Here is a 15,685-nt window from a genome sequence, read left to right as displayed (position 1 = left end):
GCTTTGCTGAATTGGGAAGAGGCCCACTTCCTCTTTCTGCCGGCTAGCAGACAGCGAGCAGCGGCTTTGCAGAAAGGCCAGCTTCCTCTTTCTGCTGGCTAGCAGGGAAGCCCACTTCCTCTTTTTTCTCTCAGCTAAGCAGAAACTGCAGTTGCTTTCTGCACATGCTCTCTGATGCAGTAACGCAAGAGAAGAACACACGAACAAGGGAAGGAGGGGCGCTTAGCTAGCCATATGCCATATTAGGGAGTAAGCTAAAACTTGCCAGCTGATTGGAGAAGGTTTTGGGGAAGCTTGGGGGAGGGAAGGGTGTTTTCAAGGTATAAGAAAGTTTGCAAATGTGAAATTGGGCGTAGCCAGTCTTTGGAGAGGACTCCACTGGCTGCCTCTGCGCAGATCTCAATAAATCTCTTTTCTCTGACCAAGAAGTCTCTGGAATTGTTTTTCCCCTCTGGCCACGGGGTTGGCGGACCGCCGGACCTCTGGGTAATTCCAAAGTAAGGCTTTAATAGTGGTGAGGAGGAATGGAAGTTCCCCCAGAATGTCTGCTTTAAATGCATTAGTTACACAATGGGCCCCACGTGATTGGCTAATTCCGGGATTCACCTGTAGGCCAATCAGGTTGCGGATTCACTTTCACCTGGAGCTGCATTGGGTGGCTCCTTTGGACCAATCAGACTGCTGCATTCTGGATCCTATTGTTCTAGGGCCAATAAGACTGCTGCATTCTGAATCCTATTGTTCTAGGACCAGTCAGACTGCTGCATTTTGGATCCTATTCAACTCAGTAAATAACACAGAGAAATATCATTTTACTGCCCGGTGCAGCTGAAAAAAATAACCCATTCCGCACACCCCAAATTCCCGTTCATTTCATGATCCCTCAACACACAAACCTGCGCTGCCTGGTCCTCTGGTGGTGAATGAGAAACCGGGGGACCCAGTAGGAGCGCAGGCGCCTCAAAGCATCATATTGGTTTCTGCTCAAGGCAGCAAAAGCAGTCTCCTCAGGGCTTGAAGTTTCATCACGTTGCTGCTGCCAACAGAGGGTCAGGAAAGCAGTAATGTTATTATGCAATTTGTAGAAAATGGAAATTAAATAACCACTTGTCGTGTTTCTTCTAGACATTTGCAGTTGCTACCACCTCCTTCATTGCTCTCACACTGGCTGAGTCCAGGCAAAGTTCCTCCAATACAAGGATGTGTCTATGGCCGGATTTAGGTTTGATGAGGCCCTAAGCTACTGAAGGTAATGGGGCCCTTTATATGTCCAGCTGTCCTAGTCAACAACAAATTGTCACTGTTTTTTGTGTTTAATATATGCTATATGGTAATTTATGGACCTAATAGGTATCTAAAGCAATTTGCACATAACAAATAGGAGCCTACACAACACAAAACACTGTTGCTGTATGTAGCTTTTATTTTATTTGCTTATTTATCTTATATTTTGGAAATGTACATCCATTTGTTTTTTCCTTTAATTTTTTGGGGGGCCTCCAAGAGAGTGGGGCCCTAAGCTGTAGCTCCTTTAGCTTATACGTAAATCTGGCACAGGATGTATCACTTCTGTGACAGCTCCCAAGGTATTATTGGACTTCAATTCCCATCATCCCTGCCTATTGGCCATACAGGCTTGGGCTGATGGGAATTAGATTCACCAATATCAGGAGGACCACAAATTTCCCAGCCCTGTTTTAACAGCTTGTTAAGCAAGGGATGTACTTCAAAGGGTGTGGAGTATGCCAGTTGGAATGGAAACTACCACAGAAGCAACAACAATCACACCGGATACCCTTCATATAAATGGGGCCTAAGCTCTTTCGCAGGTGGTAAGGCTTAAATAAGTTGTTCTCATTATTCCCACATTCTTATAGATTTCCTGAGTTCTATAGAACTATCCATGTGGGTGCCTTTTTAAGACTTTGCAAAAGGCTGTTGATAACTCTCATGTTCTGCTGACTTGTCTTAAGATGGTCCAAAAAGGCTTAAGTGGTGGGCAGAGATTATCATAGCCAGGGAGGAGGAACAAATCAGATGTCTTTGTCAAATAACACAAAAGGACAAGACTGTCATTTGAATGAGACACAAAGAGCTGGTGATTGCAGTTTTGGTATAGGTCCACCCACAATAGGAAGGTATGGATACGACCACCACCACTGCTGGCATCACCTACATCTGTTTTCCAAAGGAGACAGTGAGGCGATGCAGAATCAATCTGCAATGAACTTTTATTTTTAAAGCAGAACAGCCGTTACTGAATGCTGCAAAAATAGTCCATGTCTGGAAGCACCCACAATGCAAAGCTGGAAATAAAGGTAAAAAGGCCAACAGAGGGAGGATAGAAAGAGGCAACAGAAGCTTGCTCTGATACAACACACACACACACACACACACACACACACACACACCACCCATCATGAGATTCAGGCTACAGCTTCAGGAAACAAAGAATTTTCCTGACAGAGGAGGTGGTAGGAGGTAGACATTGTCCCTGGGCTTCCACCCCCATTCAGGCTAGCAGCTGAGCTACGCAGTTGGCAGATTTGTCAGTTTCCCTGGGGAGAGCAAAGGTTCTCTTAAAGCTGTGACCTGGAAAAACGCAGGGGCACCTGCCCCCCAAGCAGCATTACTCACCCGACAGGCAGGAGGAGGCATCAGCTTGTACTTGGCTTGAATGCTCCTGCCAACAAAAGAGGAAGGAAAAGCTAGAGCAGGAAAAGTCGGAGCTGAGTGCAAGCTGGCCGAGCCAGAAACTTAGATTTGGTGGGGCAAGTGGGTGGGCCACGTAACTCATAGAGCCAGTTTGTTGCTAACACATCATGGCGTCAGCCTGCATGGGGCTCTCTTCTAGTGTGATACCACCCAGATGTTTAAGAAACACTGAAGTGGTGACCGTGTGGTGCAACACAGCACCAGCATCACTATTAGCTCTACTGGGGGTGCGGGAAGTACCGTCATCTCCTAGGTGCCCACATTTTTATCCATGCTGTGGAGCTAATAGCAGCTTCGAAGGTGACACAGTTTGGGTAAACAGCATGAAGGAAAGGGTTAAGCATCTTCTGCCAGCTAACAAGCAGGGGCAAAACTAGGCTTTATTTCACCCAGGTCAAAGACTCACTTTGGCTCACACACACCCCCATGTGCATTTGTGTACACACACAGGCTGGAAGCCTCAATGGCACCCCTCTGGAGGCTTCACCCAGGGTAGTAATTAATAATGATAATAATAATAATAATAATAATAATAATAATAATGGTAAAGGTACCCCTGCCCGTACGGGCCAGTCTTGCTAGACTCTAGGGTTGTGCGCTCATCTCACTCTATAGGCCGGGAGCCAGCGCTGTCCGCAGACACTTCCGGGTCACATGGCCAGCGTGACATCGCTGCTCTGGCGAGCCAGCGCAGCACATGGAACGCCGTTTACCTTCCCGCTGGTAAGCGGTCCCTATTTATCTACTTGCACCCGGGGGTGCTTTCGAACTGCTAGGTTGGCAGGCGCTGGGACCGAACGACTGGAGCGCACCCCGCCGCGGGGATTCGAACCACCGACCATGCGATCGTAAAGTCCTAGGCACCATCCGCGTCCCCGAATAATAATAATAATAATAATAATAATAATAATAATAATGATGATGATGATGATGGCTAGGCCCTTGCTCCCTGTAGCTGCATCACTGCAACAAGTGCTTTATAAAAAGACCCAGTCAGGGATCTCCCATGTCACATCTGTATAGCCATTCTCCTCCACATCTAGTTTGAAAAATTCATTTGCATCCATACCGAAGAGCGCTGAAAAAGAACAGTTGGATCTCCTGGGATGCAGTTCTGGCCTTCTCCAGGCGTGTGGTGTGCTCCATAATATCCTCACAGTCAATCCAGAAGTCAAGGAGGTGGATTCCCAGTGTGCCATGGAGGAACTCCCTGAAGCTGTCCATGCCAGCCCTCTGCAATACAAGAGGGAGGGAGGGGAAAGATAGCTGGCAGAGCTGTAAGCACCTGAGGGGAGAAGGGAATGCCACCTGCCCACAGCTATACATCTGAGGGCCCATTCTATGGCTACGTTGCACAAGAGGAAAAAATGGGGAAAGTTACATGCAGGGAGAAGTGGTGTGTGTGTGTGCGTGTGTGTGTGTGTGTGTGGTGCTTCAAAGCCCTGCCCTTACTAACATGCCATTTTTACCCAATTTACTCATGGAGGCCCCTCGTGCCAAGTACAGCCCTGAATGGGTCTTTTCTGTAGTAGCCCCCCTGTCTATGGAATGCTCTCCTCAGGGAGGTCCACCTGACACCAACTTTGCCATTGTTTCAGCATCGGGCAAAGTGTTTTCCTTTCAACTGACTGTTTGTCATGTTCTGGGTGGTTACCTTGAGAACTAATTCTTTCATGACACTGTATTCTTTACTATGTCTTTAACATGTTTGTGCAATTTATTATTATTATTATTACATTTCTATTTTGGTTGTAAACTGTGTTGAGACTTTTCTAAGTGAGAAGCAATCTATAACTTTCATCAGCCTAAACCTAGTGGAGGGTTCTACATGCATGGAGACCGAATGCCCTAATAGGGCCACTGTTGTTAACACTGCAGTTCACATCACCATTGAACAGAGTGAGACAACCACCTTTTCTCCTGTGACTTTGGTAGTCACCATCGCAATACAAGATCATAGAATCAGAGACTTGGGAAGGATCCTGAGGATCATATAATCCACACCCCTGCAATGAAGGAATATGCAACTGTCCCTTATGGGGATTGAACCTGCAACCTTGGCATTTAACAGCATCACGCTCTAACCGACTGAGCTATGCTATATAGATGGATCCATATAAGTCAGAAAGTGGGGGAAATGAGCTGGTTAGAGAGAATGCATCCAAGCCAAGTTTCTCAGCAGGATGCCACATTACTCACAGTCCCTAGGATCTCTTCTTTTAGCTGCTGCAGAGCGGCACTTCCAAAGCAAGGCGAAAGAAATGTGTCCCCTTCCCCTTCCTGGGAGTTCCTTGTCTCATTCAAGTCAAACTGCAAAACCTTCCCAGAACCTGAAAATGGCTTCCGACAACTTCAAAAGGAACAGATGGAACAGTGCGTCAAAACCAGACAATTGATGGGGACAGCTTTTTGCAGGCAAATCTTACAGAATTAGATAGTTCAAAGGGATATCAAATTTCATTTAGTCTGGTGCAGGAAACATACTATTACAACATGCCTGTAGAATATACCGGATGGGTGACACCACTGATAAAGCACAACACCATGTTGCTGTGCTTCAGGCAGCCAAAAAATCTGGATCATATTCTCATAAGATGAACAAGGCATGCAGGGAGAAACATATGGAAGAAAGCAGTCTGTAAGGTACTTAGGTCCCAAGCTGTTTTAGGTTTTTAAAGCTTAAAATTGCCTTAAATTGTTAACAAGTGCAGAAAGAGAGAAATTCCAGAATGATACTGGTTTATTGATAGCAAAGAAGGTGAAATACCTGGGGATAAATCTGACATCTAAGAATGTGAACCTATTTAAAGATAATTATGAGAAATGTTGGGCAGAAGTGAAAAAAGATTTAGAAATATGGTCAAGTTTGAGACTTTCCTTGTTAGGCCGAATTGCTGTTATTAAGATGAATGTCTTGCCGAGAATGTTATTTCTGTTCCAAACATTGCAGATTGTGGACAAAATGGATTGTTTCAAGAGGTGGCAAAAAGATATATCTAGATTTGTCTGGCAGGGCAAAAAGCCCAGAATAAAATTTAAGATACTAACTGACGCAAAAGAAAGAGGGGGGTTTGCCCTGCCGGACTTAAAACTGTACTATGAATCAGCGGCTTTTTGCTGGCTGAAAAACTGGCTGCTTCTTGAAAATACAGTCATTTTGGACTTGGAAGGGTTTAATAATAGATTTGGCTGGCATGCATATATATGGTACGACAAGGTTAAGATCCACCAAGGTTTCAAAAATCATATTGTTAGAAAAGCCCTATATAATGTATGGATTAGATATAAAGACTTGCTGGAAAATAAAACACCCAGGTGGTTGTCACCGATGGAAGCTAAGGAAGTGAAAAAATTAAACATGGAATCTAAATGGCCGAAATATTGGGAAATTATAGAGTATGAGGAGGGAAAAGTTAAATTGCAAAGTTATGAGAAATTGAAGCTCAAAGTAAGAGATTGGCTCCATTATTACCAGATAAACGAAGTTTTTAAACAGGACAGGAAAATTGGCTTTCAGGTGGAAAGGTCGAAACTAGAAACAGAGCTTTTGGAACCCAGTACTAAGAATTTGTCAAGAATGTATAACTTGCTGTTGAAATGGAATACACAGGATGAGATGGTTAAATCAGCTATGATTAAATGGGCACAGGACATTGGACATGACATTATGTTTGCAGACTGGGAACAGTTATGGACCACCGGTATAAAGTTTACGGAATGTAATGCCTTAAGAGAGAATATTATGAAAATGATTTATAGGTGGTACATGACCCCAGTCAAGCTTGCCAAAATTTACCATTTGCCCAATAATAAATGCTGGAAATGTAATGAAACTGAAGGTACTTTTTATCACCTTTGGTGGACATGCCCAAAGATTAAGGCTTTCTGGGAAAGGATCTATAATGAAATGAAAAAGGTGCTTAAATGCACTTTTGCGAAGAAACCAGAGGCCTTTCTCTTGGGCATGGTAGGCCAATTGGTGTCAAAGAAAGATAGGATGTTCTTTATGTATGTGACAACAGCAGCAAGAGTACTTTTAGCAAAGTACTGGAAGACACAAGAACTACCCACACTGGAAGAATGGCAGACGAAGGTGATTGACTACATGGGATTGGCTGAAATGACTGGCAGAATCCGAGACCAAGGGAAAGAGACGGTGGAAGAAGACTGGAAGAAATTTAAAGTTTACCTTAAGAACTGTTGTAAAATTAATGAGTGCTAAAATGTTTTGAGTAATGTAAAATAGAATTGCAGCGATAAACAATTGGACATGGGAATAAGGATTTAAAGGAAGTGCCATAAGTAAATAAAATTAGAGGTTGCTGGAAAAATTTTAAAACAAGGATGCAGAAAAAGGAGGTATGGGGAAGTCGCTGAAAGAAGGTTTAAGGAAAAGAAGGTTAAGAAACTATACATGTTTATATGTGTGTCTGTTTTTGTATTGTTTTGTATTGTTATTTAATATGTGTTGGAAAATCAATAAAAATTTATTTTAAAAAAATAAAAAAAATTGCCTTAAATTGGGCACAGTAATGGACTGGCCACCATTGTAGATCAACCAATATGGATGTAATTCTGTTCTGATAACCTTTATCCAGTAAATATTCTGGCAATAGCATTTTGCATTAGATAACTCGCAAGCATGGAAAACTTGAATTCATAGTCACCATGAAAAGTGAGCTGTGCCGTACACATTGCACAACAGATTTCAGGTTTCACAAGACCATTTCATCTGGCAGAAGAACATTACATTAACTTGGTTAGAAATAATTTGGTATCCTCGTCATGGCACTTTTAGCAGCCAGACTTACCCATCCATGTGAAGTTCAGTGAATTCTTGATCAGGCGAGGAGGCAAGAGCAGCTCTGCTTAGATGAATTGGAGTTACCACTGGCTCACCTGCATTGGTCCAGCCACTTCTGAGCCTACCTGTAAGGGGACGCATATCAGAAGCAAAATCACAAATAGCTGACCTTTGAAAGCACCTCCTTCCAGGGGCCAGGGCAATGAATGCACCCTTTTCCAGCTAGCTCTTACCCAACCTCCAATTTCCCCAACCTAGCTGCAGGGTTCCTACCAGTTGCTCTTCGTATGCTGGAGTCAGACAGGAGTCTCTGGAGCTGGAGCCTGCTCAGATGTTCTGCGGCTGGAGATAGAGCTAAACTCAAGATACCTGGGAACTCCAAGGATATCTCAGTGGAGGTTTGGCCAGATGATCTTACAAAATGTCCTGCAGGAAAGCATGGAGACCGAAGGTTAGAGGGGTCAGAAAGAAAATGTTTTCAGATGAGCTGATGGATGGCGAGGCTTGCTCCCCACCTGGGTGTAGAATGGAAGCAAGTGCAATGGGTTCATGTGACAGTAAGAAGGCTTGGATCCTGCCCCATCTAAGTCATTTTCCAAACTCCCTTTTGACATGGTCAAGGCAACATAAATAATTTTACTTTTGATTACTTTAAAAAGAACTAGCCACAAATTCACTGACAACAAATCTATCAATGGCTATTAGGAGATGGCAGCTAAGTAAAAAGGTTGCTATTGCTGGACAAAGGAGGTGGTACTTGATCATTACCATTTTCTGCACCTTTTCCATCTCTAAAATACCTTTCGAGTGAGGCAACCAGAACTATACACAGTATTCCAAGTGCAGTCACACACCATAGTTTTGTCTTCTTTCCAGCCAACCAAATAGCAGTCTGAGAGCTAAACATGCGAATAGACTGACAGGCATCTCTCCAGCAGTGGAAAGGGACCAAGATATGGCTGAGGAGATCCACTCCTGAGGGTGCAGAAGACAGCAGCTGAGGGAGACTCACCTAGGCAGGCTGGAGTACTGCGTGTTTGGCTAGGAAGTCTTAGCAGCACGTGGCTTGGGACTCCAGTGGGCTGCCGCTCTGTTGATGAATGGCTGGGGATGCTGGAGATGGCAGTGCTGTCAGACTGGCGACTGAACCCACGAATTGCATAGCGACTCCCTGGGTACTTCTCATCCAGAGGACACAGCAACAGCTTTGCCAGTTTATACTCCAGGTAAAAGAGAGTCCTAGCAGGAAACAGGCAGCAAATGAATGCTTCAGAAACAGTGACAGCTCAGAGCACCAGGCCACAGGAAGGGCTGCAAGGCATTATTCTAAGCCCACTTTATCCTTTAGAAAATTATTTTAGGTGGTACATTCATCATATTCACAGTTAAACTGTTAACTTTTACAAATTAGAAAAGGGGGAAATGATTCACAAATCCCCCCCCTTCAGAAAGTCTACTTGCACATGCTTCTGTGACAGAAAATTTGTTTACAGGTAGGTAGCCGTGTTGGTGTGTCGTAGTCGAAACAAAATAAAAAAAATCCCTTCCAGTAGCACCTTAGAGACCAACTAAGTTTGTTATTGGTATGAGCTTTCGTGTGCATGCCCACTTTTTCAGAAAATTTGTTCTTATATTGCAACATGGGGTTTAGGCTGGTTAGTTCTATCTTTAGCACTGGAGGGGATCTCTAGAATGATGCTGCTGGACTACAGCCACCATCATTCTTGACCCTTAGCCCTGCTGGCGGGGATTGATGGGAGTTGGAGTTCAACAATCAGAAGGGCCACAGGTTCCCTAACCCTGCGCTAAAAGGTATTGGCAGGTTTTATAACATTGGAAATGCCTTCGGTTGCATTCCTTATTCTGAAGTCCACAGTAGGCAATGGGTCTTCATCCCATGTGACTGCAACCTGGGACAGATTTGCTTGGACACAGCATGAGAATATCTGTTCAAGCCTCTTGGTCTCAGGGGCTTGAAGTTTAGCTGTTGTTACTTATGAGGGAAGGAAAAGTACATGCTCAAATTATCCTCTTTGGTTGCCTGCGATTAATGCAATACTGCATGGAAGGAGTCATGTCCCAGAGCTCAGTGCCGCTTCTGAAAGTAATTAAGGGGCCCAATATAATATGGGATGAAATTAAGCACAGGAACTGGTTCTGTTGTTCTAGCTGTGAACATGACTGGGCCAAACAAATAAAACTGCTGGATGTCAGAGACTTACTGATCTGTAGAATGGGCATATTATACACTACATGACATTCAATGGCTTCCGTGTTTCCTGTCCATTTCCCTCTTTGCAAGATTAAAATGACTGCAACCACCTTATAGACACATAGGAATTCACATCAGCAGGAACAAAACCCTGAACCCATATCTGAAGCATGGAAAATACCTGCAATGCAACAGGTCAACGGAAAGGTAAGAAATAGTGCAGAGCATTGTATAGGAAAATGCAAACAGATCCAGTGCTCAACCTTTGAAATGGGAGGAAGCGCTCCTGCGCTAACCAGCTCAGGGCCCTTTCCCTCTCTGTATCGGTTGCTCCATAGCAAAGGGAATTTGACCCAATTGGCAAGAGGAAGCCATCCAGCTCCTGCAGTCGTCCTGTCAGCCGGTCATAATGCAGTCTAAGAGGGAAAGCCTACTTGAAAGAGAAAACGCATCCCTTTAGGCAGGAAAGTGGCACATCACCTGAAAAGCCGGTAGAACAGTCAGAGGTCACTTTTAGTTCTAAGAAGAATATGAGCACAGAGTATTTCTGAGCAGTCACTCACCACAGGTCCTTCGGCAGCCATTAAAACCTGGCTTTGCAACCCGTGCTACAAATATATATGCCAGAAAGTGGAATGCTGGAAGGGCAACTGAGCAAGCATTTAGTCTTGTCCTTACTCCATTGCATCAAACAAGTAACTTTGTTTGTTTTTTAAAAATGCAAATATGCTTATGCATATCTTCAGTCATGCCTCACATTTATGAAATGTTTTTAAAAGTGTGTCATGGGAGGTGAGAGGCCAGGAATGGAAGATGGGGACACAAATGGAAATACGGTACTTGGTTCTGTCTTCCATGGGCTCTGGCTCCCCCTGCTGTTGGTCTCCCAGCTTTCTGACCTATCAGTCCCAATGGATCCTGGCCACCTCTGCTATATGCCCTTCTCCCCGCATCCACTGTGATCCCAATGAAAATTCCTTCCTGGAGCCATTATTAACCCTTATTAGCCATTATTATTTTATGGGCTAATAGCCGTAAATAAATAAATCAAATAAATCAAATCATTATTAACCCTGGAAATGAAATCTCCATTTACATATATATTCATCAGAGTTGTAGTGTGAGGTGGGGCAAGGATTAATTCTCCTTGCCCAGTCCTGATCTTATAGAAACCGTCTTTATACCAAGTCAAACCACTGGTCCATCTAGCTCAGTATTATCCACACCTACTAAGCAGTGGCTTTCTAGAATTTCAGGAAGAAATACTTCACATCCCCACTTGGAAGACACCAGGGATTGAACCTGGGACCTTTTGCATGCAGCCCTTTCCCACAAATATCCCCCACCCACCAGCTGTTTACATTTAAAAACAAAACAAAACCCAATGCACTGTTCTGTGAAGAACAGTATGTCACAACTGTGAAAGTATCCTTCTAACCCAGCCAAAACCCAGAGTTCAGATAACAGGGAAAGATGTGACCTCTACTCACAGGCATAGCCAGAAAAGCATTGAATGTTTCCAGAAAGAGGTCATCATAAGTCAGCAGCTCCTCCAGAAGCTCATGCTCTGAAACAAAATCAAAAACCAAGGCAGCAATGTAAGACACTGAGGTCTACAAGCCTCACACAGACCTCTGCAACACCCAGGAGCAAGACATCATTGGTTTGCATAAGGGAAACCTCATCTGGAATCATTCATGGATACTTTAACAGGAGCTGATGGCAGCCAGAGTTCAGAACATCTCAGTTAAGACAGGATGGCTCCACAAAAAATATGCTGAAGTACTACATTTTGGAGGTATCATATCATAGTCACAAGTAAATCATGTAATAACAGAGTCTTGTGGCACCTTAACAAATTATGGCACAAATGTTTCTAGACTACAATTCACTTCATCAGATGCACCTGAAGTCATATCTTAATAGTTTGGTTAGTCTTTAAGATGCAATAAAATGAGGGTTGTTTTTTTTCTGTAAGAGACTAAAATGGCTACCCTGAAAAGCGTATAATGACACTTTCCACACCGTGAGGAAGATATTCTGCTGAGATTGAGAAATGGCTTGTCTCTCTCAGTATTTTCTTCAGGTTTCAGATTTGAAAGATTTGGATACCTGCAATTGTTGTGAGGTAATTTGTTAATGCTCATTTAAGTTTTGGTGTGTTTTGAGGATGACTTTTTCTTTCTTTCCATATATTACAATCCCATCCATGTGTGTAATAAGAAGGCTGGGCAAGGTGTGTGAGAGTGTGTGTTTAATCTTGTGCTTCAGATGCAATGTGAACACTATCTTGGGGGATGCATACAAAACTGGTCTGAATAATTTAATATCGCACACACACAATATTACACACAAGATATGGCTTTGCGGATTTATAAGCAACAGAATAAAACTGCTAGCACATTTGCAAAGCTAAGCAGGGTCTGGCCTGGTTTCAAATTGAATGCGGGGACCACGTGTTGAGATTCCTGCATTGGAGGGGGTTGGAATAGATGACCCAGGGGGCCCGTTCCAACTCTACAATTCTATGATTCTATTATTCCAAAAAGAAGAGGAAACATTTGAAAGGACACCATTATAACAGTATGTATAAACCTTTAATCAGAAAGTGAAGATAGATCAACACTCTACTTTAAAATACAGTGTTCCAGATAGTGAGAAAACACCACAACATTTGTTGCCATGGCTGGCATCCATCTGTTTCAGGAGACAATGGAGGAGTGTGCCTTTGGGGGTGAAGTCAAATTGCTGGATGGTTACAGCGCCTGCTGTGGCTGTAGAGACCGATGCAGGAGAGACATGTTTTGTTGCAGCTGGGGCAGATGTAGGTGTCTGGTTGTGCTGCTGCAGATGCACCAGGGTGTTTGCTCTTTCTGTGCTCCTCCCAGCAGTCATTCTTTCTCTGGTCATTGCTATGGATACATGACATGACTGTCTCCAGGCACTGCAGTCATCTGGAAGGGATTCCCACACGGCAGGGTTGATGTTGCCAGCCACCATGTCACATTTGCAGATGTTTTCGTAATGCAGAGTTGGTCGGCCAATTGGCCTGTTGCCTGAAGCCAGCTCCCCATAGAGCATGTCACAGCAAGGCATGAGATAAGCAGAACTAATATCTACATTCCATAGCAGTGAAAATATCTAAGGGTGGAGTAACAGCAAACAGAATAGCAGCACCAGATTTAGCGTGGTGCAGGCAGTTCCACCCTGGACAGGGCGCAGAACGGAGGGGGACACAAAATTGAGAAGATCCACAATTCAGAAGATCTATTTGGGGGAACCAAATTTTGGCCTCACGCAGGGCACCATATTATGAAGGATTACCAAAGTCTGTCCCTGAGAATATTTGAAAACCAGCAGGAGTCTTCTAGTCAACCTTGACAGGGACACTTGGAGGAGATGTGGGGGGGGGGCACTGTTACAACTGAATGGGGATGCCCAAGGATACCTGGGAAGGTATTGGAAGGCACATGATAGCAACCCCCTAATGTAATGGTTAGAATGCCAAACTGGGAAGACCCAGGTTCAAACTTCCAGTCATGAAGCTCATTGGGTGACCTTTGGCCAATCACTACTTATGCTAACCTACCTCACATAATAATTGCGAGGATTAAATGGAAGGAGGGAACCATGCATGCCAGCCTGAGATTCAGGGAGGGTTGGGCTATAAATGAAAGTTTAAAATACATGAAGGTCAATCCAGGGGCTATTTAGTACATAGTAAGGTATGCTCTCTGTTCCCATTTTTGAAAATGCAAATAATTTTTTTTTAAAAAAATACACAGTAAGGTAAATATTCCTACTTAAATTTCAAAGCATCTTTAACCATATGGTAAAACAGAAATGAAAATAAATTATTTTGACTGATAATTGCATTTAACTGCATGTTTTCCTTGAATTTGGCCTCACTTTTTCTGTGGCACCTTTCCCTGTTTTCTCTCTGCATTTCAACAGGCAATAGGTGGGAGAGGAAAGTTTGTGTTTTGTTGGAAGGAGCCAGATGTAAAGAAGGAGCACAACAGAAAAGGAAGACAAAAACCTAAGTAACTGAATGAGTCTAAAAGTCAACCTTCAGTAACTTGGAGCCGTTCCACTCTTACACTCTTTGATTTAGAGTTAGACACTCATCAAGTTACCTTTGGACAAACAAGCCTTATCTCCGAATGACCATATGAAAAGCTTAACTGTCTCTGAACATGGAAGTTTCATACCGATAGACCTTTCCTTGCGAATGTATCATCTCCTTTTGAAGCCATCAAAACCACTGGTCCATCACCACATCTTGTGGCTATGAGTTCCATATGTTAATGATAGGTTGTGTAAAGAAGTACTTCCCTTGGTCCGTCTCACACCTGTAGTTAATTGGTTTCATTGGGTGACCTCAAAGTCCACATCCTGCATCTTTTTGGAACTTCTTAATATCTTTGTAAACTGCATATCCCCAAACACAAGCTCCTCTCAGGCAGCTGAAAAACTCAGATCTCTTTTTCCACTTCTGGGCTACATTGCCCATCCCTAAACTGTTCTCTAGAATGTGGTTGCCTAGCAACCACTCACTACTGCTGTCTAGAATGTCCCTCTATGGTTTTCAAGTGGGACATCCCTTTTGGGAAAAGCAAAAGCCAGAGCAGAAGCACATATATGAGATGGCCACAAAAAGGGGAAGCTTGCCATTCTGTGACACTATTACATGGCTATAGCTTCATTCAAGCTCCATCCCCCCAGGATGAAGTTCATTTTAAAAGGCTCATCCTCCAACTCATGCATTTATCCCTGAATCAGACCATTATTCAGCAGTAAGGAATGTAAGGAGGCAGCAATTTCCACCCTGTCCTGTGCTTATCACAATCAGCATTCTTTCTGTTCTGCTACAGTTCAGTTTCTGCTAAAACCTACATTATTCATCTAGGCCAAAACCAAAGTAATCAATTGTGCAATTAATTTCAATGCATTTCAATGGAAGGGAAACATGAAAAACAATGCAGAAAAAAACATAATGGTTTACATAAATTTCTGGACAAAAACCCCCATCAATACCGAATACTACATGTATTTTGCTTACAAGATTTCCATTCCTGACCTCAAATGAATGTGCCAATAGTGGTGATTTGTGCTCCCATTTTCATTTGATTGACTTCTCCAGCATCCCTATCCAGAATAAATTATACTCACCTGTTCCTGGAGTCTTGGTTCTGGGCCCTTCTGTTACGTGCATTTTTAGGGTGATTGTGGAGAAGACTTATTTTCCTCTCCTCTCCTGTTTGCTTTCACTCAACTGAAGCTCTGTTTACAGGGGAAGTATTTACAGTTGGTGGCAACTGAGTCACTGGGTGGAGCAAGGTAGGCTTCTCAATCTTCCAGAGTACCTGTTTGTCCCCAGCAGAGGCAGCTTTGCAGATGGTTTACAGGTGAAGTGCGGAGCAGTCCTCAACCCATTAAGCTGAGGCTTGAGGCACCTCCCTCTATCAAACAGCAGTTGCTATGCTGAGCGATTTCCCTACACTTACTGGATGGCAGAGCAAGTCACAGCTTCTCAAATCCTTCACTTGCTTTTGTACTCTGATCTGCTTAATTCTAGTGTCAGCCAAGGGCTTGTCAACCCAGATAATAACTTTATTGAGTTTCTGGCCATAATATAATTACACCGAAGCGTAGTTTCCATCTCGTTTAAACACTGCTTGAGATGGCAGCAATAAAGTGACAGCCAGTTGGCTGCTCCAAGGTTTCTGCATTAATGCTGCGTCCACATATACTGTACTGAGTTATTTGGGAATGAAGGGCTGATCCCAAGGATTCACATAAACTGGTTTCTGTCCTCCTATTACATGACAGCCTTGGATTCTGCCAAAGATTGCTTCCATGCAGCTGTTGTTGTTGTTGTTTAGTCGTTTAGTCGTGTCCGACTCTTCATGACCCCATGGACCAGAGCACACCAGGCACTCCTGTCTTCCACT

At 43.5% G+C, this 15,685-nt stretch overlaps 1 protein-coding gene across 1 annotated transcript; it reads right to left on the bottom strand.

The window, feature by feature from the left end:
- Positions 1-2,199: 2,199 nt before the first annotated feature.
- Positions 2,200-14,946, bottom strand: LOC128411584 (uncharacterized). Its single transcript, XM_053384021.1, has 9 exons — positions 14,904-14,946; positions 11,222-11,298; positions 9,995-10,161; positions 8,532-8,758; positions 7,793-7,945; positions 7,527-7,644; positions 4,915-5,065; positions 3,785-3,948; positions 2,200-2,683 (listed from the first exon to the last, which is right to left on the bottom strand). The coding sequence occupies exons 1-9, from the start codon at positions 14,944-14,946 to the stop codon at positions 2,530-2,532; spliced, it is 1,254 nt and encodes a 417-aa protein (XP_053239996.1). The 3' UTR covers positions 2,200-2,529.
- Positions 14,947-15,685: the final 739 nt, after the last annotated feature.

This window comes from Podarcis raffonei, chromosome 3 (assembly GCF_027172205.1).
Source record: "Podarcis raffonei isolate rPodRaf1 chromosome 3, rPodRaf1.pri, whole genome shotgun sequence".
NCBI lineage: Eukaryota > Metazoa > Chordata > Lepidosauria > Squamata > Lacertidae > Podarcis > Podarcis raffonei.
Note: the sequence above shows the minus strand (reverse complement) of the source record. Positions and strands in the feature narration are given on the sequence as shown.